Genomic DNA, 23,251 nt, shown 5'->3' on the forward strand with positions numbered 1-23,251 from the left:
GATCGTATCAGTTGATAAAGGGCACGGCTTTTTCCCGTAGCAAACGCCTTCTCCATCTCCCGAGCTTCCGATATCCACCAGAGCTCTCGGTCTTTCCTTGGACTCTTCACTATTTGGCGTTTGAGGGATTTGCGTGCACCGTCGTACTCGTTGCCTGCTGGTATGGCTTTCCTGGCATCAATCATGGACAACGACCTCGACGACATCCAGTGGTCCTGTGGTCGAATTGGAGAAGTCGGGCAGACAGGACTGAACGCCGCTAGCATTTCTCCTTTCACATTTTGCCAGGCTTCATCCACATGCTCACTACCACCACAGTATTGTTTTACTGTGGAAAGTTGTTGGGCTATCTCAGATCGATAGTGTTGAGCTACGGCAGTTCTTCGAAGACAGTGGATTGGTATGCTTCTTGCCGACTTGCAATGGCCTGAAGGGAAACGAACTATCAAGGGTACGCGCACCACGGCGTGATCGGAGTCAAGTGGTGTGCCCCAGAAAGAACTGCAGTCTTGGATTGTGGCTCTCCACCGGTGGCTGAAGTGCTATCAGCAGTGATTGCGAATTTTTAGCGAAATAGTTGAATGAAAACTAGCTTTGAACAAGCATAAACATGAGCGATAGGTGAAAAAACGAGCTGTGTGATGGTACGGTATCCTCAAATAAACAGATTATGATGAAAGTAGGTATAAAAAGAGAGGGTAGCTTCAGAATTTGAACGAAGTAACCACGTACAAGACGAGGATGAATCTAACAGGCAGGAATAGTGACAGAAGCCTCGACAGAATGCTCCTAAACTGATTCAAACTGAATATGAACTTTTGAAGGTACACCAAGTCACATCGTCGGTCGTGAATACCTTCAAGCCGATCGAGAAGTTAATGTTTAGAGTATTCTACCAAATGATTCTCACATATTTCTGAAACGATACGCCGAGAGTTCACTCAGTCGTGACATAGCACTAGTGCATTCACTGTAGCGTGTTCGCAATGAAACGGTGCGTTACCGAGAAATTAGTAACAAATCAGTATCGCTACAGCGATAACTAAAGCCCATCGAGTTAAGCCCGACCGAAAGCTCTGACCTTGTCGTGGCGGTCAGGCCTCCGTGCTGCAATGATCTTGGGGGCCGTGATGGCTGGAACACAGTTCTCAAAGGCTCATGCCAAGGGCCGACGAAGAACAGCGAGTACCGTTCTGCGCGAAGTCGTATTACGAGGCTGTCTGGTGATTAAGTAGTGCCGTCCTCCGTGTTAGGAGTGTGAAGACACTGCGAAGTGTGAAGACAAAGTGCTTCCTCTAGGTGACTAGCACATCCACATTTATGGACACAGCGTACGGCAGTGAAGCATCAGTGCCAACACTGATGTTGCTGTCTTTGATGATGATGACACAGCGTTGCTGCCTTCCGCTCAGAAAGGACGGGTTAGATAAGACTGGCACTAAAAACCGCAAAGTGGTTGATCGTGATCACCAGTGCATTATTCAATACGGTCGAATTACTTCTAAAACCAGAGTCCGGTGCTGCTGCTGTGCCTTCGGAGTTAAACAGTAATGCCTAACTCCATGTGTCCTCAGGCCGGTCATCTGCAGCGAAGTGGATCAGACCATTGGGTCTTTAGCTCCGGGAAGAGGTCCTAACAACCGCTACCTCGCGGTTAGGACTTTTGAAACAGAGACTACGGCTAGGGTTCACGAACAAAACCCTACATCCTCCACTGCCCTGTGGGTCAGACTTTTGTGTCAACGGCTCAAGCTGGTGTACTTCAACCAAACACCATTCTTCGGCTTGGGCAATCAGGAATGGTCCTTCGCTCTCGCAGCTCTTCCCTCACCGGCCTTCTATCGCAACCTCTCACAATCCATAGATCGATGCAGTGCGAACAACCTATCAACCAGTCCCCTAACTATTGTTCAGTGTCCAAACCATCGTCCAGAAAAATAAATCAAAATGATCACCTTTTCATAAAATAAACTACTCAAGAGATCTTATCCACATTGTAGCCTTTAATGTCCGTCCGTTGTGTCAAATTAGGCAACGGTTATCCCTCGCTGAAACCTTGATTTCCCACTCTGTAGAAGTATGTTTTGTCTCCGAAACACGCATACAAGATCCAGCTTCGTTCGTCCACCTCCAGGTTTAGAACGGGCTCGGATGTCCCGCATTTCATTCTTCGGGTATCTGGTGATTCTGACGCAATGAATCGTGATATCTAATGTAAAGGAGTTGCACTCAGCCCCAAGGATAAAAGCACCTTACTGGACTGGATCCCAGTAAACAGTCGTCCTTGCGCTGGCTCAAGATCAGTACAGGTCGACTTGGAAAACAGTGTCTATTTGTTGTATGGGCATACCCCTCCTCCGACAGACTGTCATTCTGAAATCGAGAAGTGCACGTTTTATAGAGATCGGTCGCGACTGTTTCGGTCAGCCAGAAGGACGGATATAGTAATCCTGGCGGGCAGAATGAATCCCCAAGTTGGATGAATAAGTCCGGAAGGAGAACAATCAGGTGTTAGATTTGAAGTCGATTCTCAGTGTGCAGATAACAGGGAGCGACTGTTTCAGTTGTGCGCTGAAAAGTGGCTGATCTGGCTAGAAAGCTGCTAGGGACGAAGATTGCTTGGTGCTCGAATAAAAGCGGGTTAAAGAAGTCAGACTTGGAACGAGCTACTGTGATAGCGCACGCAGATCCCTCATACACCGGATAAGCAGGAACTTGAAGAATGACAGTGAACGCTGGTGGATTCTGAAGGCCCAGGAGATGGAGAAGGCTCTCGCTGTAGACAGACACGCCGTATTTTAGCTGATTCGACCAATCGGCTAAATGACGACAATGACATTGAAACGATATGCGAGAAAGACGGACCAGCAATTCATTTACACAATTATCATCTTGAGCGGCGGTCTGAACACCTCAAAGAACGGTTCAGCTGGTCTCCAACATAACCCCTGGAAGAACCCAGTGGGCGTGAATGAAACATCGACACTAGCCCGCCATCAACAACAGAAATCAGGCGCGTGATATCAATTTTCCAAGGCGACAAGGCATCTAGCCAGGATGGTCTGCATCCCGCACTCTTCAAAGAAGGTGGCAAGGTCCTGGTGAACAGTCTGATAACAATACTGCAGTTTATTCGGAACGAAAACAAAACACTAGCTAAAACAGGCTCCTCGACCGTTACCCCAGTTTTCAAAAAGGGCGCGAGGAAGTCATGCGAAAATCATCATGACATCAGCCTGGTGTCCATCGCAATATATTGGGTGCCAAGACACGTTTTTCATCTCTCAGTTTCCGCCATTCTAAATGGGGCACGGAGGAAAACGCTCGTCTCAAAGGTCGATATTTCGGCACGCGTAGAACGTTGCGTAGCCACCTCAGCTGATGATGCAGGATGTTCTGCAGAACCCAATGCCCGTTTTCTAATCCGTGAACGCCATTCAAAACCAGCAACGCTTCTGAGGCATCGGTGGTCAAAAACCTGAACACGCCTCACTTCGTCTGTCCGCAGAAGCAACGTCTCGCTACACGATAATACAGCCCTTACCGTACCCCCGTACACGTGACCCTTGGGACCTAGTGGTACGCCTTTTTGACGCCACGAGTGACACGAATCAGCAAATTTGATTTGAGCCTTCAAGATTCTTGTGCATTTCTGTCAACTACCGAGGTATACTAAATTTTCTACAACCTCCAGTTATTCTCCTTGAATTATAAGGGATATGTTCACAGATGGCACGTGCTGAAGCATGACCCTGCACTTTGAAAGTGCTAGGCGCATGCCAAAAGACGGTGGTCAGTTTATCCAACACAGCTTGTGCTTCACCTTGGTTTTCAAAGATGAGGGTGATGTCGTCTCCTTACTCCAGATCGACAAGGTCCTCACCAGCAACAATCTGAACACCGGGGTTTTGACGACCTTCCAGTGTTTGCCTCATTATTTCATTGACGGCAAAGTTGAACAAGAATAGAGAGAGTCGACATCCCTTCCGGACACTCTTTGTAAGGTAGCTTTTGGAGAACTCAACATAAACTCACACACGCCGGAAAGCATGTGAATATATGGAACGCATTATGTTCACAAACTTATGGGACATACCCTGTTGAGCAAATATGATTAATAGCACTGACCGACCGACGGCATCGAAAGCACCCCTGAAGTCAAGGAATACCAAGATTATGGGTTGACTGCACATATGGCGTTGCTCTAACACCTGATGGAGTGTGGAAATGTGGTCGACGCAACCTCTGCCTTGTCAAAACCCCACTTGATGCTCACGGGTCGAGGATTCGCGTTACGCCGCGAGACGACGAAGAATCAGTGGCGCCAAAAGGTTTGTTACAACAGAACTAACGACTCCCTGTTTACCTCCATCCACTGCGAGTAACCTTTTTGAAAATGGGCAACACTGTTGACTAACTCTGGTCATCTGGAACGGCCTCTTTTTCCTAGATCGACATAGATAGGCTGGACAGGCACCAACTGGGAAATTCACCACCACCCTTAAACAGAGTAAGTGGAAGGTCGTCAGGGGCAGAACGATGATGCTTAACTAGGCCAACAGCTTGGATTGGAGGTAGCAGGTGGAAAGTGAAAGTATTGTGGAAAGAGCCAATCGATGTGGTAGACAAATTTGTTTACCTAGGCGGTTGTATTAATTCCGGTTCACTGGCTGAAGACGATGTGACTTCTAGAATCGGAAAACTTGCCAAACTCCGACACAAATGGCACGCACGTGACATCAGTTTGTCTGTCAAGGGTGAAATTTGCACTGTGACAATACGATCCATACCACATTGTGGGTCAGAAACGCGACATCTAAGCCCAGAAGACACGAGAGATTTCAGTATTTGACGATCGGTGCCTCGGAATTATTGGTTGGGTCTGGTAAAACATCGGATTAGTAATGCTGAGGTGCCGCACATTAGAATGACTTGAAGACAATCTTTCGGTAGTTGATTTCCGGATAAAAGAAGTAGAGTATTTGGTACAGGATCGTTAGTCAAGTTGTACGGGTTACGTCTACCACAAGTTAGTCTGCCGTCCATGAACTATCTGATATAATTCACACTACTCGTAAGGCGAAATTTAAGAATAAGGTTGATTCTGAACGGGGATGTGACCTGGTAAGATGAAGATCGATAACAACTACTTTGTATCATCTCAGCTCGATTTTCGCTCTCACTTTGTCCCGTAATCGGAATGTATGGACATAGCTGATCAGTAATTTATGACAAATGAGCCGTGTTTGAGTGACAGACTCACAGACATATACCTGAGCTGTACTCAGGACACACCAGTGTCTATGTACTCCTAACCCCTAAGTGAAACAGCCGTGGAAGTGAGAGGAACTTGTGCAGGCGGTTTCGATCACACCCAGTTACTGCTCTTATTTGACGATGTTATTTTTGGTCTTACCACTGTAGCAGAATCTTTTCACAGTAAGCATGAGCGTCAAGCACATACCTGAAAGGCAACCAACTGCAAATTCCGGTGTACCGTAGCATTGGCCTCGGGCTCAGCCACAAACACGGACCCGTTGGCACTCGGACCTCCAGCAAGTTTGCGAACTAACTTGGCAAGGTGGAACGTATGAAAGGCAATTGAGTCGGACAGGGGTTGGGGAGGAGGGCGTTTGATGTGGGCAGGCCAACCGTGACAGTCACTTTCGGTCTGCATACGGAGTTGAACTGGTTCCGGTTGGGAAGTAGGCATTGTTGGTATGTTTGCGTGGGTATTTGGAGTCTGTGAATATGGAAGGTACGAAATTGATTGTTTTTTTTTGTTTGCAACGGAGTCGCAAGAAGAACAAAATACAGTTTATCGATTTAGCAACGAAAAGAATACAGTAACAATCCGCTCAGGGAAGAAAGGGGTTGAATGTTTTTTTCCAGTCTGGTTACCTTTAAGCGCATACTGTTAGCAGGACTGCCTCCAAACGAAAAAATCCACTTTGCTAACAATTGTCTTGCATACTGAAACCTTGTTGTCTCAAGGATATACCGTTGGACTGCTAGCCCTTCTTATATTCCGGTTCACTTGAATTACATGTCATGGGACGATCCACTTGTTTGCAGTACAACTTCCTCGAATTTGTTTGTCTTCTCCATTCGGATGAACTGACGAATCTGACTGATACATCAGTAGAGGATATAACACATACCCAAAACCCATTTTCCAAACGTCACGACAACTTACGCTAGTGGCGTCAAGCAGAAACAGTATACATACATGATCAACCTTCACTGCCAACGGGACGAATGTGTATCTGAGGTAAACAAGGAACATTAGGATAGCATGAATCTGACCAAAAAAACACCCGGTGTAGCATGTTGGGCGTGTGAACAATTTCAGTGCGGGCGCACCACGCAATTGAAGTTTGTAAATACAGACAGGACATCGAAATGCGAAAAGTAAGAAAGTCCAAGAAAAAATAACTGGAACCTTGAAAGTGACGCAAAAGAGCTAGTGGCATTTGTAGGCTGGGGAGGATTGTTTCCGACGAAGACGTCGAGGTGAAAAACGTCTAAGAGCGCGATCCGGATGGGGACCAGTCGAGATACGAACCTTCAGATCCAAAGCAGTCAACTGCTGCCCTCTATCAAGCAAGAATTTGCTTGCCCACTTTGTTCGTACGTATTTTCATGTCTTTGAAAGCAAGTACACTATGTAATAGAGCGGCAGCTAAATGCAACACATACGGAATTAGGAAATCGATCGCGTGCTCAATGTTTGACCATAACACCACTCAGCGCTGGCCACTGCACGGACTACTTTCTCACTGTTGCCTCAGGTTCCCAATCGTTTGGTCATGCTACTGGCCATTACGCCACCTATCAGGACCACCAGAATTCGAAAAGAAAATTCGAAGTGCAGCGAGCACAGCAGTACATTGCGCAACAAAGTCTGATAATGCATTTGTTCTATTCACAGACGAGTTGGCCAAAACGTACATTATTGATAGTGATAAACTGCCAAGGCTACACAATCGAGCAAACACCGAACCCATGACTGTTGAACAATCTGTGGGGAGCAGCAAGGAGAACAGTAATCAGTCAGCATTAGTGCGAATACTTGACGGGAAGTTTGAACACCGGAATGCTGTCAAACTGCCTAATTCTAGACAGGAGCAATTGGAAACTCGGAAGTCTATTCGGACTGAGGACCTCCGGGTCAGGATCTCACGACTGAACCCCTGGGGTATCCCAGTTTGAAATGAATCATATCGCTCTGCGAAATTTCACTCACGACTGTTGTGGTCGCCTGGTGTACGAGATTGGACGTAGTCATGCTAGCCTGTGTATTGTATGGGTAGTCTTGTCGGACAGGGACATAATCGTCGTCATCGTCATCGTCAGAAAAAGAAGAGAACGCCGAAACAGACGGGTTGATCGTAATGGCCATACGTTTGCGGTGGCCGCGGGTAACAACCGTATCCGCGTGCATCCCCGGAGTGGGAGTTTGAGGTATTGATGGTGCGTTGTTCAACGTATTTGAGGGACCAGAAGGAAGAGGACTCGCTGGTCCACCAATACTTGCACCAGTGGTGGCTGCCGTGATGGTTTTTGGATTCAACAAATGCCGCCGGCAAGCGGCTGGGGAATTGTCACTACTTGTTGTTTCAGGGGCACTGGTGTCTACGGCGGCCAAACCGACTGAATGATGCTCACGATTGCGCGAATTCCGTAGTACTGCGCAACGGAATGTGTCCGACCATGTCTGTGTGTAAGGTAAAGAGGAGTACATCGGTGTGGACAGTTTGACAGCAGCGGCTGGTTATTAGGAAAATATACAGATTTAAAAGTTGGTCCTAAATCGACCATCCAGTTCTGCGATTAGCACAATGCACAATTCGAACAGGGGCGGATTAGGTGTCAGTTGGGACCACCACACAGTTAGGCAGAAGGGGATCAACAGCCAAGACAAGCTCATAGTCTCTAGAACATTCGGTCCATCGTTCTAACAGGTCCGTAGATTCTTGTACCCCATAGGCACAGGAGTGCTTTTAGGGCAGTCAATCTAGAAATCGGTCGACTTCAATATGGTGGGCAGTATAATCGTGAATGAAGTCCGGATTTTCAAATAACCCAAGCTATCTACCAGAAAAATGCACATAGGTTGCTTACGCAAATATAGGTGTGTTGCATTCTTTACTTTACTGTTCAAGTAATAATGAGGCTGGATACCAAACAGGTACTAAGCAAAGTAAAACACAACCAAGGACACCATAAAACGCAAAGGCCAGATTACATCATCCCGTGTAGTAGTGTTCAGATTGCTCACGAAGTGAACTGGTACCGATCGAGCTGCGTAAAGTTCAGTGAACCGGTGCTCACGAAAATCAACCTAACAGCATTAGATCGTGCGAATGTAACCCTCAAGATCATAAATGTTTGACCATGGCACTCGAGATCCACAGTAACGATCCAGTAGCGGATCTAGTCACGGTATCTAGATATACCAACTCAACTTAAACCATTGGTCGGAGGATCAATGACTATCGTTTTTACATAAACTGAGCATGTTTATGTAAAAATGGGGTTCTGCGTCAGTCAGAGACATACTTGTCTGCATGTTTAGGCCTTTCAGCAAACTTTCAACAGTCAGCAACTTCCAGAACCCTGTATGATAAAATGTGCAATCGTGTTTCAAATACTGTGGATGCGCAGAATGGTCTTGTACGTCGGGAGAATTATGATAAACAGAGTGCAAAGGGTTGCAAGACATCTGTTGGATAGGTTACAGAATGTGATGTGTGAAAACACACTTGGATTCCTGACTCCACATTCCTAGTGACAGGTGACCTGATTGCCCTGACAAACTGAAGGAGGGGACTTGGAGCCAGAACTATCAGTCGACCTACCACCGCGCAATGGTTTCAGTCCCAGAAAGCATATGGTCTGAAGGCCTTCTACGACACTCAGGTTGTCACGCCGAATTGTTAATATATAAAACCTGCAGAAAGCTGTTGCAGTGGAAGAGGTTGACGACAGCACTTTCAAATACAAAGTAGGTGAAAGCATGAGAGACAACCAAAGCCGGTGTTTTCCGAATGGTGTTCTCTCCAAAACCAGAAAAATTGTATTCAATGTTTCAGGCTGGGGAGGTTACACAATTCACTCATGTTAGAGACGAAACACGTCAAGCATGAATCCAAATGACTGGCAAAACACTGCCGTCAAGGAAGCTTACGCATAGCCTGCTAAGAATGAGAACTGCAATCCATTAGCAGTACGTTTAAACCATGAGGATGCTCGTCCGGAACGAATTTATGGGCCATTGTGTTTTCGTTATTCGGAGCGAACACCAAGTGATAATAACCGTTTATCTTCAACACTTTTTTGGTGATGAGATGCCATGAAACCGAAGGAAGCACGAGGGTTAAGATACTGTCAGGTTAACCAAGTCCGGACAGAAGCAGTCGACATGCAGGGGGTGGGTTTGAACCATGGACCTACTGGTGAGTAAGTTCGCGTCCTCAAAACCGAGTCAATCAGAGCCAAGCGAGGCAGACGGACTCTAACCGAGAGAGATGGATAGATATTTGTGCGAACCAAACAAAAACGAACCCCATTTACAAACCCTTACTTTGGAGTCAGACACAGTGTCCGTGTCCTCGCTGGTTGATAACGGATCATAAATTCGTGTCTCGTTACATTGGATTGGATTGAACTGGGATGTAGTGCGATCCTGCGAAGCCTCCTCCGCCGAGTCGCTGAAGCCTTGCCCCGAGTTCAGAGTTGCTTGGTTTGTATAGGGAAGAGGACAAAAACAATGGTTTGTTGTCAAAGGATCGGAATACAACCAACTGGGAAACAAACCTCAAGATCAAGAACCTATGCTTATTAGTCAGTGAACGCTTACACCTTGAGTACGGATTCGGACCACCTGTTGGAAACAACAAACAACAGATCTGAAGCATAGCAGGATTTAGGAAAGTTGAGTCGAGAGTGAAGTGTGCCGTGCAAATGGATTGAGATAGTGATGCGACTGTCACAAGACAGTCATAGTCTAAAGGCGGGAAATACATGGGCTTGGTCTGACTAGAGATGTCCTCAATCAAAACGGAAACAACAGGATCGAACAAAGTGAACCTACCTGAGTCCACGGCTTCGGCTACGTTTGATGGATTGTTTACCGTGGGAGCTGTCGATTCGGCTACATGTTGGGTGGGAATGCCCTCTGAATTCGCGGCCTGCGATGGTTCCGAGTGGTGCGTTACCACTGGGTTAACTACAACATCCAGTGGGTCTACTGTTTGACGCTCGTGACCTGAGCCAAATCCCGGGTTCGACAACATTAAAGGAAGTGACGCAGAGGGATGCAAAGATAAGGTGTGTAACTGGTTGGGAACGTCTACAAAAGTGGGCAGCTCGGTATTGTGGACTTCACGGTTTTCAGTTTGGGCGGGTTGGCTCACAGCTTGTTGTTGATCGCTCACATCATACCGCATCAGGTCTCGCGGGGGTAAGGATAAACAGGCCCAGAGTGGAGGTGCTTTGAAGTGAGGGTTGTACTGGAGATCTATGAGATGGATCAGTATCTGTAAAGTAAAAATGGCACACAAAGAAGCGGTTGGGATGAAACAATCGACAGAGGTCATAAAAAAATCAGAGACACGCGTTAGGTAGGCACTTACTCGGTCCAATTTGGCAACATCGTCCCGGTAGTGCCGCAGGAGGTAAACAACCAAAGCATCGTGGTGAGCCCACTGACCCTCGATAAAATATGGATACGCGGCTTGTGGAACACGGGAGCGCAACCCAATAACCGTCAAGGTGACCAAAAAACCTAGCTCTGCATCTGACACCACGGCGTCTTGCAAGGCCGCTAGATCGAGCGTTTCCAGATAGCTGCTACTTTTCGTCCACGATTCTCTCGCATCCTTCCTACAACGGTGGCTGCTCACTACAAGTGGAATATCAGGACCAGCTAGAATTGCACCCGTAGCGAGAACAGGACATGAATGGATGCTATCTGAGTTTGAATTATCGCCTCCAGACGAATCACTCGGTTCGCGTTCGGCCGATTGTTGGGCTCTAGAAGTGCTAGTTCTGTTTAAACCGGTCACGGAGGAAGCTCCGTCAGCACTCGCTCCACCATCATCAAACGAGCCATGAGAATCGGGCAGACCCGTGGTAGGAACGGGATTTGTGAGACTGGCAAGCACTTCCGATGTGGGGCGCGTGCCAACCAGCTGATGGAATATGTAACCGGCCAGGTTATAAGGCACAATAACGTCTGAAAATGGGGAAATTCGACAACAGCTCAATAAAGTCCAGAGCAGATAAAATTTGAAGTGATGAAAAGTGTTGTCTGATTTTCTAGACGGAATTGCAACGGTTTGGCGACCACAACAAACTGTAAGGAGTTTCAATCACACGTTCCAGTATGGATCATTACAATAGCTATAACCCGTCAATCTGTCTAAATCCACGTGACGTTACATGACTGATACGTCGAAGCAGCTGGAGAGAACTAATTAAGGAATGATTTGACAAGCAGGAAACGACATTGCACATAATCGCAGAATACAGGCGTTCTAGCTAAGTAAGAGAAAGTTCCCAGGCAAATGTCAATGCTGAATAACTGTGAATAACTGCTGAATAACTACCTGTGGCAACCCCTACGTAAGCAGAAACGAGGGTTTAAAGTTAATTTTAAGACCATGCAGCAGCATAGCATGAGGAACCACAGGATATTCGGAGAAACAGGAAACGATGGTAAAAAAAACTGTGAATAACTTTGGTTTTGATAATTATGGACGTTACCCGTGTGGTAGGTGGGAGGACTTCGTGCTAGCATGTTGGCTTCGTAACGTATACTCTTTAGAACGTGAGGACAAGCCGCATGAAGTGGTAACCGACAAAGGCGGCTAACGAGGGCGACTTCTTGATCGAACAACCGAACTTCGAGTGTTGGACTCTGAGTAGGCGGTCGTGGAAGGCTGAGACCATAGAATCCCAAACGGAATGCAAGCTCGATGTCGATACACATCCATTCATCTTTGATTGATTGGAAGCTCAACTGACCAGACTGTTGAGCGACAGGTGAAGCGGTTTCATCCAAATGAAGATTCACCAGTGTCGGATCTGGCCCGCGAAAAGTGAGTAGAGTTCGCCCACTGCTTGTGATGCGGTTGGTTGAAGAAAGGTTGGCCACATTTGACACAGTCTCGTTGTAACTGCGAGTGAGGCACTCCATGAGATATCGGATTTGGTCCAGTAACTGACTGACCTAGAACACAATAAGCACAAGCATGGAGGTACCAAATATCGTTAACTGAGTGTGTGGGGAAAAACACTAAAACAACCACAGGAATGGTCAGCTGCCTATTTGAAGAGAACATAGAAAAATAAACGTCGCACGACAAACCCGGTATAGTTCGCTGTCTCTTGCATTACCTACTCCGCCACAATGATGGATAATTACCGGTTTGTAGACCACACTGACTACTGTAGGTTCGATGTCACAAAGTACTTGACAACGTGGGAGTTATTTGTACTAGAAAGTGTGGATGAAATGTATTTTTCAGAAAAGGCTTTCACAACAACTAAACAAATGGCTGGCAAACGGGAAGCCAATCAACATGTGACAAGAGATTCGTAACAAGACATTCAACTCCGGGTTAAATATAACACCAGAAACGGACTTTATTGAGTTTGCCAATGGTTTTGAATCAGTCCTATTGATATCATCTTACGTCAGAAAAGTGCTCTGATGTGCATACTTGTCCACTGCTGGATGGTGTAAGTAGTTTGTTATTGGCCACTGCAACCTAGAAGCATTCGGTTCCCTACAATAAGTCTGTACCTCTCTCCAGTCTCTTTGGTTCTTCTTTCACTTTTGTGTGGCAGTCAAGCATGAACATTTACTGTCGGTGTGATATTCTCAATGACGACCATGGTGACAATAAAGAAAAGAGGAGACATTGATGCAACGCCTTAACATCAAGTATAAATTTAATGGAATATCTAGGGCCGTAATAGCTCAGCCGCATACGTAGTAGGACCAACTAAGACGAAGAAGTAATTCCTCAGTGACAAGTTATTGTCAGTCTTATCTTCTACATTGACAGCTGAAGAATCGGCGGGGCTGATCCTTACCACCTTTGAACACCAGCAAACACACGTAGTAAACATGTTTCTAACGACTTCCGTATTCAGTGATTGTAAAACTGATTTTCAATAAGAGGTCTGTTTACTACCACGACCATATTAGCGTCTAAATTGTTTGTGTTTACACAACAAACATACTATGATGTTCCAAGATATTATATAGTTGTAAAGAAGGCCGAGCGTTTCGCTACTTTGAAAGCGCTTGAATACATCAAGTCTCATTCTTCTTATGGGAAAAAGTTTTTCTACGGAAGTTGTGAAGTAGTACGGAAAATTGCTGTCATCACAGATTCCCTGTCTGAGTACCACAATTACGACCAATATTCTTAGTTGACGACGGACGAGGGACGCCACCCTGAATCCGAAGATATAGAAAAATGAAAGGAGGGTCATGGGAGACCAAGGTGCGATAGCGCGATTGGTTGTGCGACGTCATTCTGTCAGTAAGATTTCTTGCAACTTTTAACGGAAGTGTGCTTCTTCCAGGTACCCGCTACTAGAATTAAACAGAACTGTGGTAGCTATAGCCAATTCACAAAGAAACTGACTGATTACCTAATGCATACTCATCAGACAGTAAATGAGAGCCCACTGGGACTGAATACGGCTTAAGTAGGTGTGAATGGTAGAAGGCACTTATTCACCGATGGAAATTGTGCTAGCCCAACCTAAAACATGGTTAACATACCTTCGTTGACCAGGTGAGTGCCTTGCTATTGACCTGATTCTCCGGTACGCCATTGTAATCTTGAATGATTGCGGCTCCAGGGTTCGGCTTTTTCAACCTGCTGTTCTCTCCAGTTGTTTGGGAACTGGCTGGAAGCGATGAGCTGTAGGCAGATGAGCCATGTATAACTGTATTTCCAGCGACTTTCTTTTGACGCCGTGCATTGAGATCATAAACACGACCTACGTTTGACTCAGAATTAGCATCACCTAGCGCGCCCGAATCTGGCTGGCAACATACCTTGTTGACCAGGTGAGTGCCTTGCTATTGACCTGATTCTCCGGTACGCCATTGTAATCTTGAATGATTGCGGCTCCAGGGTTCGGCTTTTTCAACCTGCTGTTCTCTCCAGTTGTTTGGGAACTGGCTGGAAGCGATGAGCTGTAGGCAGATGAGCCATGTATAACTGTATTTCCAGCGACTTTCTTTTGACGCCGTGCATTGAGATCATAAACACGACCTACGTTTGACTCAGAATTAGCATCACCTAGCGCGCCCGAATCTGGCTGGCTCAAAACCGACTTGGTCGGTTTTATCGATGTGCCCACCACTTCGAAAGTGGCTTTTTCCAAATCGGCGAGAAATTGTGGGCTCAAATAAAGGAGGCGACAGGCAACGTAGCGAGCCCAAAGCAGTGACTGTTTGGTTTGTCCATGGGCGTCCAGTGCTTGGAAGCGGGCAAATGCAAGCTAGAAATATGAGTACACAGAGAGATGAAAAAATGCAGAGGCAGTTACCGGAAAACTGTTAACTTGTATAGGTCTGCTGTCAACAGCGAAATGGTCATAAAATTCCGACACGTACAAATCTAATTTAGAAACAAAAGTAGATCAGAACCACTGCATACTATCTCGAAGATGAACCCACAGGAACAGGCAGTTCACAAACCATCAGCAGAAAGGGGAGTATAGTTGAATACAAACAACTAGCATACTAGTTATTGTGGGTACCTCTTATGCGGACTAAGAGCGTGTGTGTCTTATCGTGGCTGCCACGAAACCGAAAATATTGTGACCATAGCAGCAGGTGTCAGTGCACGATGATAAAACCACTGTGTCGTCTTTTGAGAGCGCTTAATAATTCGCCAATGCGTTGTATAACCCACCCACCATGGGTGATGGGAGAACTTTCTCAAAATGTTTCTGGCGAAAGTAGGAAGGTATCAAGAAGTACATTTAGAACATTTTCCCTATTAGGCCCAATGGGTAATGTGTATGATACTGCTTCTATTCTCTGAACGTTCAGTTAGGTTTCTTGAAATTTCGACTGGCATTTGTGCAATCGTAAAGAAGAATTTTAAAATGCTGTTATTGAATTGTAGACACCAGAAACGTTCTGACACTGTATGCACAGAGGATTCTGTGGATGTGGATGAACTGGTCGGGTGAGGTAAGGAGTCTCGTTTGGCGCATACCCTTTGAAAGGAGACCAGATATCCAAGGCGCTGAGTGTCATTGATTGTATTAGGGATTATGGTACTCTCTCCCAACATGAAATCAAGAAAACCAGGAAATTCGATTGTATTAGGGAGATGCTGGTAGTGCACAGGGACTGTGTTTACAATTAGTTTATCTCCTATCAGTAGTATCGTGCCCGGAAGATAGCAAACATCTACAATGAGTATAAAGAGGGAATACTGCACCTTGTTTACGGGTGCCGTTGGAGTTTCGGTACGATTTGAAGTGAACGAATCCAATAAGTACAACCAATGTGTAGCAACAGCAACAATAATGGGAAATCTTGCAAGATAAGAACTCAATTAAGAAGAGTCCCGTACAGTATAATGCGCAGTGCCCAATGGGTCTGGTCAGGGGAGTATCCGATTTCTTACGTCACCCTGATAATATGTAAAGACACTACTTTAAGCAACAAGTAAAGCCCGAGATGTATCAGTGGTTGAAGCGCGATTTTAGTGAATGGAAGGACCATGATTCTTGGCCAGCCTGGCAGTACCTCAGCGCTCGTGCTTCCTTCGGGTGGCATGGCAGCTAGGCACCGGAAGAATGTTACAGCTGAACGATTATTATTATCAGTCATAACTATAAGCAACAAGTAGCTACTATTCTGACAAAGCTGGACTCCATAAATATATGTCGACCTAATCGAAATTATTTTCGCTGTAATTATACGAATCTTCAGCTGGTCATGGAATGAACTGAACGCCAGGTACAATATGACCACATGAAGAAAAAACGAATTGTTCTACGAAGGTAATACAGAAAATATAAACATTCGAACCCGTAAGCAGACGGTACACACAATTACATCTTTAGTAACGGAGGGGGAGAAACCACAGGTCTGCATATCTGGTGAAGTTTGTCTGTTGACCTTTCAAACGACCTGAAAGAACAGGCCATATCCCGAAAAGATAAAATGGACGCAGGATAACCACTTTCCTGTGCAAAAAAAAACAGACATCCGCGAAACGAGAAAGAAAAAACTGTTTCCCCGCTTCCAACAAGATAGTTTGTCCAGAACCCAATGGCAATTCACCACAACTCAGAGACAATCGAATATGCGAGGGTCGCAAGCATTTTTCTACTCAGTTTTACGCTTACACTAGAAGAAATTTGATTAATATTATCATCTAGGGTCTTTGTTGTCGGTGTGGAACGATCGAGACTGTGGCCATCATTCGAAACTATTCGTACGGTCCCCTAAATCATCATCATAGACAGCATAGCATTAATGTTCCACACTGTTGAATCTCTGCCGTACAATCATGACTTATTCGAAAGCCTTATTGGGAATAGAATAGAATAAGTGGACGAGGAAAGGACTTAGTGCTAACCTACTACAATCATTTCGAGGTTCCTAAACATCCAAACAATGATAACACTTCTTTTCATTTCAAAGTTATTTATCATACCAATACCTGGATAGAAAGTTCATAGACAACTGCAGTGCGTAGGTGAAAATGTGTCAAAATTCACCACATATCCACACCCTTAAAGCTTGCTTTATTAACAGTAAGTTGCACCAGTGCCCCGGTATTACTTGAGCTGAGTTACTTTTTCTCCAGTCGAACTTTAGTTTATGGCACCAGTCGCTCTATTTTCGTATCCTATCCGTATCCTGTTCCAAGGCGTTTGGGTTGTCTCCAGCTGTGTTTGTCACGTGACGAAATGATCACGAGTACAAGTAGTCAAGCTGGGTAGCTTAAAAGTAGATCGCACCGAGTACACCTGCTGGAACTTCGCTTGTTATTCATGACCATCTTCATCTAGTCGACGTATTTGCCACATTAATGTATCACCAACATGGATAAATTTACGTGAATAGAAATCTAGCCAGCGAAGCAGTGTAGCTGAATGCTAAAATAGGTCCCAAGAAAAGCCCGACTCACCTCGACTTCATCGTGTGGTTTTGGTAAGTCAGCGAATAGAGAGTCAGTGAAGTGTGGCATATCGTTCTGATCCATTTCGAACGTATCTGATAACTCAAAGATAGAGCTACTAACTGGCTTCGCTGTTCGCATCCACTCTGTGAACAGCGCCGTAGCAGGTGTATCGGAAGAATTCAAACCCACTTCAGACGCTGTTTGGCAAGTCAAGTGGGCGCCCAGGAATTTAGGCATACCTGAACGTTGAAAGTAAGAAGGAAGGAAGAAGGCTGGAAAACTAAGTTGTAAGCGAAAAGGATGTATGGGTCAGTGTAACTATCGAGAAAAAACCTGGCAATGAGCATAATATATCGTTCTGTCCAGCTGTAATCAATGAACCAATGGACAGCTGTTTCGGTCTCAATAGGGCACGCTGACACCGTTTACTGAGGTTCAAAACGAAGGCAGATGACTATCGCTCCAAAGAGAAGAGAACCAAAAAGTCCCAGTACATATCATTTCCATCCCCAACATGACAACGATATGATAGACTAGCTGTTATTCTAATTAGATGAATGTTCAAATTTCCACTTCAAACCTTACCATGAGGCTTGAGTGGCCTCCAAGTCAGAACAGTGAGACATCCAACTTGGTTTAAGTGAACTCATGTCTTCCTCGGCATTTGCCATAACGACCGCGTTCTCAAATACTCAGTAGATCCTTGTAAAGTGACAAGATTTACTGATTTACAGCAACATGGATCTACAATGTGATCGGTCGTGGAGAAACCCTGTCCTAGGGTGGAGTTACTGTCCATCAGGCGGTTGTCGTTCAACATGACGAAAGTTTCGAGTGGCTGTCATTCAGACTGTCCAGTTCAACACTTGAAATGACAGTGGACCAGAACCAAGGACTATGTCAGAGAAGGCGAGATTAAAAACGTATTTCCAATAGCCGAACCAAAGCAGCTAATATCAACGTCTTAATTTGTCAGGTTAATACTCCACGGACAATATGGTGATACTGACTATCCGATAGGCAACCGGTGATCGTTAGGGGAGGGTGTGACTGATGCATTACACATACCCGATTCGTGTTAAAAAGCTTTCAGGATGGGTAAGCTGAGGTACTTCAAGACAACAAGCCACTTAACTTGACACCTTCGAATGCATAATGGAGTGCTAGGTGTCTACACAGGCACTTCAAACATTTCGAATCATTTACGGAATCCCTTCAGCTGCAGCCAATCGTAAATTAGTCGATCGATGTCCACTTCGGTGGAAGACGAACGTCAATTTGCTAAGTGTCACCTCCACTGCGGAGAAATAACTACACTGAAAAACAAACTTTCATCAGCAGTGAGCATACTGCACGAGTGTCGCGAAATCCAAAGCACCCAGTGCCAATAGTGACGCTTTATCTGTCCCTGTGTTGTATCTTCAGCTTCTCACTTAAAACTCTGATTTTCCTTCTCGTTCGTCCCTTACTCTCCGAATCATCCAACCTACTTTAATTGGTATGCACACATTGAGATTCGATTTACATCCCATCGTGGATTAGCTAAAGTGTGATATTTGTAAGGACATGATCTATTCAAAGTCATTGGATATCTGGTTAAGTTCTTGAGGATAGGGGGACCTGTTGCAGTTGAATAAACAATGAAACTTAAGGGCAACCAGATTCTTGGACCAGTAGGATCTACGAAGTTTTATAGCTGAATCATATCCACACCATCTGTGGTCGGAAGACATGAGCCGGAATCCCCATCAGTTCCAAGGTAAGCACATTTCTTCATCTTTGCTTATCCCCCTTCAATTAAAAAGCCTAACCAGAGTTGTTACCTTGATTTTAGTATAACGCTCCCTCATCTTTATACTTATCTAATCGAATCCGGACCATCAACTCTGCGCAGATTGGTTGGAATGTTTCAGACGTACAAGTCCCATGCGTTATTGGTCATGGTTCCAGATTCGATTACACGTGTTACTGGGTAAATGCAATGACTTAATGTAATGGAAACCATCATAGCGTTAACCAAGGGAAAACAAATTGAAGTAAGCTGAAAAAACGACGTCAATAATTGATTTGTAACCATTCCGATTTTCTGTCTGATCTCACTGTAGTTTGGAAAAACGCGTGCCCTGGATTTCAGATGCATTTACTTCGGGAATAGGCAACTTTTGCATAAAACCTATAGAGTGATTCCTCTCATTTGTCTGCGTTTTACGTGGCCTGATGGAACAAATCCATAAACTACGGTTCTACAGAGCATCCTTATGTCAAGTATTCACGGTCTCAGTTTCACATTCCTTCGCATACGGTTCCAACTTACTTCAACCGTGAACGATTCGAGTTATCTCAGCTAAGCGGTAATACCTTTCTCGTCAAGCAAGTCAATCATAATGGGTATCAGTGGTGACACAAATCATTCAAAAGCAGCGACATAAATTTACAGTAGCCTTTTGGATTGGCTTGTGCATTAGCCGCTGATCCTACAGCAGTGCGTATTCGCACATAGGCAAATCGTGTGGAGTTCCGAAGAAGCTGCTGTACTAACCACAGCTGCAGGTGAGTACACGAGCCAGACTTCGATAAATCGCCCCGCTGAACTGTGGTGTATTATCAGATAATCTGGTGTAACCGATCCTAATCGCATGCCTCTCGTATTGGTCAAAACAAGGCGAGCTGCTGATGATACTGAAAGCGACGAAATGTGGCACGGTGAAATTTGACGGTGAGGGAAGCCCCGGACTATTGGACCACTGAACAACCGATTCCTATCGGATTTCGCGACAGTTCAGTGGTTAAGGCGCGAAATTACTAACCCGAGGGTCAGTGGTTCGAACCTGACCTTGTATCCTTGACTGCTCTTGTCTAGTCATGGGCAACCTAGCAATAGCCCAGCGCTCGTGCATCCTTCAGGTGGTACTGCAGCGGGGCGCAGAAGGGGTGTTTTAGGCTTAACGATTATACTGCTATTACCATGTATTAAGATTCCTATCGAACCTGATTTCTGCATTCCAATCGCTACACATTAGTCTTTCTGTATTCGTTTCAAACTAACTGACAGCCGCCATCCACAAACTATTCTGTGGGAACTACGACTCAAAATGTCCTCGGAGGAACCCAAATAGCAGAAGCAAACATTATCCATTGGATTAAATTCTTCCGGACAGAACAATGTGAACACATCACTCAGGATTTTCCGCACGACATAGAAAAGCTAGTGCAAGAGAAAAAAGGTTTGAATAGAAAGGGATACTTTGGCGAATTAACTGAGTTCTGTTGATCGAGCCACTAAACAACGCTACAGCGATCCGCCTAAGGCAGTTTCAGTGCCCTTGAATTAACAAGGGGTAGGAAAGGTAGATAGAAATACCGAGACAAAATACATTTTCCTTAAGGAAACCATAATAAGACTGGTGTTAGCCTGTCTCACGCACACACACAATGCACCGCACATACTGATGAACAGCTCCGGCTAGCCCACTTATGGCCATGTATTCGCTGCTTGTAAATGGGGTGGGGTGAGGTGGAGTGGGAGGAATAAAACGGCCTACTATACATGATATTCTGTGTGTGATCACGGACGAAAGGAGTTATTTTTGCCAGGATAGATTTAAGTTGGCATGCCAAAACTTACAGGCACGAAATTCTTCAGTTGATAGGGCATGTGTCGGGGGAAGATCCGAATGCCAGTTGAGACTACAACAGAAATAACGAGGATGGAATTAGCCTAACTGCTGAACAGAAAACTAGTACTGTTCCTACCAGTAGTTTTTGAAGACACTAAGTTTTATCAAATTTAACTGTGTAAAGAGGTCAAATGAGCAACAGACAATCATAAATGGATCGATTTGTTCCAGCTGTGCTTTGATAGGAACAACAATCGTTCGGATATCACTGCACCCATCAACCACAGCACGAAACGATTTACTCGGTTCCAGTTCAACTGTAGCATTCAACTACTAAACACAGCTGTTCAATGAATTTATGATCAATTTTGACACCCAAAATGACATAGAGCATGCTACGGATGATTAAGGTTAGTCCAAACTAAGTGCGAAAATCGGTACACTTGGTACGTAATTAGTATAGATCACTAAAAGGTATCTTTTTCTAACCGGCTTCGTGCGTCGTAGCTGGACGCACTGATGACGTTATCTCGGTCGGCGACGAAACGCTTGCAACCAAATCGCTAAGCTCAACAAACAGAACGACAACCATTCACGTGTTCTGGAAATGTATACGATTTTCTGCGGGATATCTTTGAGGTCGTCATCATGGTTAAACTTCCGCTAAACATTCACTGGGATGGTGCCAGCTAAGGATGGAGGAAAAAAACATGAGTCAACAATCTCCAAAAATTTAGTCGCTAAGATAAGTGTACATGCTTGGGACTAATCTAAATTCACCACACCAAAACCAACATAAAGGTGTCAGCACAACTTAAAGTGTGAATAGCTTAGACACAAGCGCACAGTAAATATTTATCTAATAGTTTCAGTTCATTAATAAGCTCACCTGCAGGCTGCAAGTGCAGGCTTAAATCCGATAAATCGATGGTACTCCTCCTGCACGTTTTTGGCTTGTGTTGATGTAGTTGCTTCTGTCGGATCTTCGCCCTTCTGACTTGTTTGTGGATCTCGTTCTTGGGCTATTCGGACACCAGCTTGTTCCAATGCGAATATATGGAAAGCTCTCAACCTTCTATTAAGCTGTTGTAGTAGCCAGCAGCCTACTGGCCCCGATGTCGATGCGTTTGTGTCTTTACTGCTACACACGGAAATCACACTAGATCCGGACGGGAAGCGGCCGGCCAAATGACCAGTCGTCTGTGGACGTAGTTCCGGATTCAAACACGCGAGGCGCCAAAGCTGAACTACCTGTTCACAAAGCCACAGAGCCGCGTACTGGGTTTGTTTCTGACAAATTGGTATGCCTTTAGGAAGGACGCAAGGCTTCAGCTGAACCAGATACCACCAAAACATCAGCTGTAATGAAAAAATGGGTGAAAATAGCTCAGAATCCAGAGGATTACAAAGAAAGTCCTTGAAACCCAGCGTGGTTAGTAAATGTTCAGTTTTAGTCACTTCGGATAGAGTGAGAGACAAAGTAATATGGGATACCACTACTGAATGTGCTTCTACAACACATGTGATCGAAGAATACAAAACTTAGTTGACGGATAAGCGATTGGAACGTCCTTTGACAGTTACAGTCTCGCCCTTCTCCTCTAAAACCGAACACGACCGGGAAGGGATGCATATGCTATACAAACCATATTCGTTCAATTGACTCGGGTTCAAATCAGCTGTACACCGATGTGCTTAACCAGCTGCAACTGCATTCGACAGTTCATCAAAAGATTAAATCAGTGGTCACCACCCTGTGCCAAGCACGATCATTTTGACGGTCACGACAGCTCGTGTCCCAAACGAGTGGACTGTAAAAGACTTGGAAAATATAGTGGGGGTATTTCAGATGTGAATAAAGGGGGGAGGGCGTCATAACGGACGGTAAGGATGAATGGAAGTGAAGAAGCAAGTCAAACAAGTGAATGACTCAGATGGGACAGAAGCGATAATTCAAAGCACTTGCAGTACCACTTGTATTAGTAACGAAGGGGAGGCTACAATGTGATGGTAGGAAAGAGTTTGAAAATAAAATGCACGAATTCCGTCGAATTTGGTTACAAAGAGAAAACTAGGTGGGAAGAGCTTCACCTTACACGCCACTATCACATTCCTGGGTGCGGCGAATCTCATGTTTTTGGGTAGGAAGAAATTCCGGGGACGGCGAGCGTTCTTAGAGGCAGTTTTGGGTAAAGACAAACGAGTGAGGGTTGACTAGTAGAACATCTCCCGAAGAGACTCGGTTGGATTACAGACGAAAGGCTGGGCGAAAAATCCAGCTTTTCCAGGTGGCAGGGACTTAACGTATCATTTGGAATCAGGTATAGGAGGAATTACGACCCATATGCAGCTCTTACAAGACTTCAGAAGGGTCGACCCACAGCGGATGCACTAGACAGTTGATCACCTCTGCAACTAACAAACGCATCTCTGACCTCTTCGACGGCGATG

General features: G+C 45.2%; 1 protein-coding gene across 1 annotated transcript in view; it reads right to left on the reverse strand.

Moving 5' to 3' along the window:
- The window catches only part of T265_05240 (hypothetical protein), a gene marked incomplete at both ends in the record, with an annotated part of 57,530 nt that overhangs the window by 13,975 nt on the left and 20,304 nt on the right, over positions 1–23,251 (reverse strand). Inside the window, 10 exons of the mRNA XM_009170209.1 lie at positions 5,465–5,743; positions 7,247–7,717; positions 9,587–9,741; positions 10,097–10,541; positions 10,638–11,239; positions 11,770–12,235; positions 14,116–14,532; positions 17,190–17,422; positions 20,809–20,870; positions 21,690–22,159. Coding sequence (XP_009168473.1) covers positions 5,465–5,743; positions 7,247–7,717; positions 9,587–9,741; positions 10,097–10,541; positions 10,638–11,239; positions 11,770–12,235; positions 14,116–14,532; positions 17,190–17,422; positions 20,809–20,870; positions 21,690–22,159 — 3,600 coding nt within the window. The remainder of the gene's footprint in view (positions 1–5,464; positions 5,744–7,246; positions 7,718–9,586; positions 9,742–10,096; positions 10,542–10,637; positions 11,240–11,769; positions 12,236–14,115; positions 14,533–17,189; positions 17,423–20,808; positions 20,871–21,689; positions 22,160–23,251) is intronic.

The sequence above is a fragment of the Opisthorchis viverrini genome (genome assembly GCF_000715545.1).
Source record: "Opisthorchis viverrini unplaced genomic scaffold opera_v5_97, whole genome shotgun sequence".
Taxonomy (NCBI): domain Eukaryota; kingdom Metazoa; phylum Platyhelminthes; class Trematoda; order Opisthorchiida; family Opisthorchiidae; genus Opisthorchis; species Opisthorchis viverrini.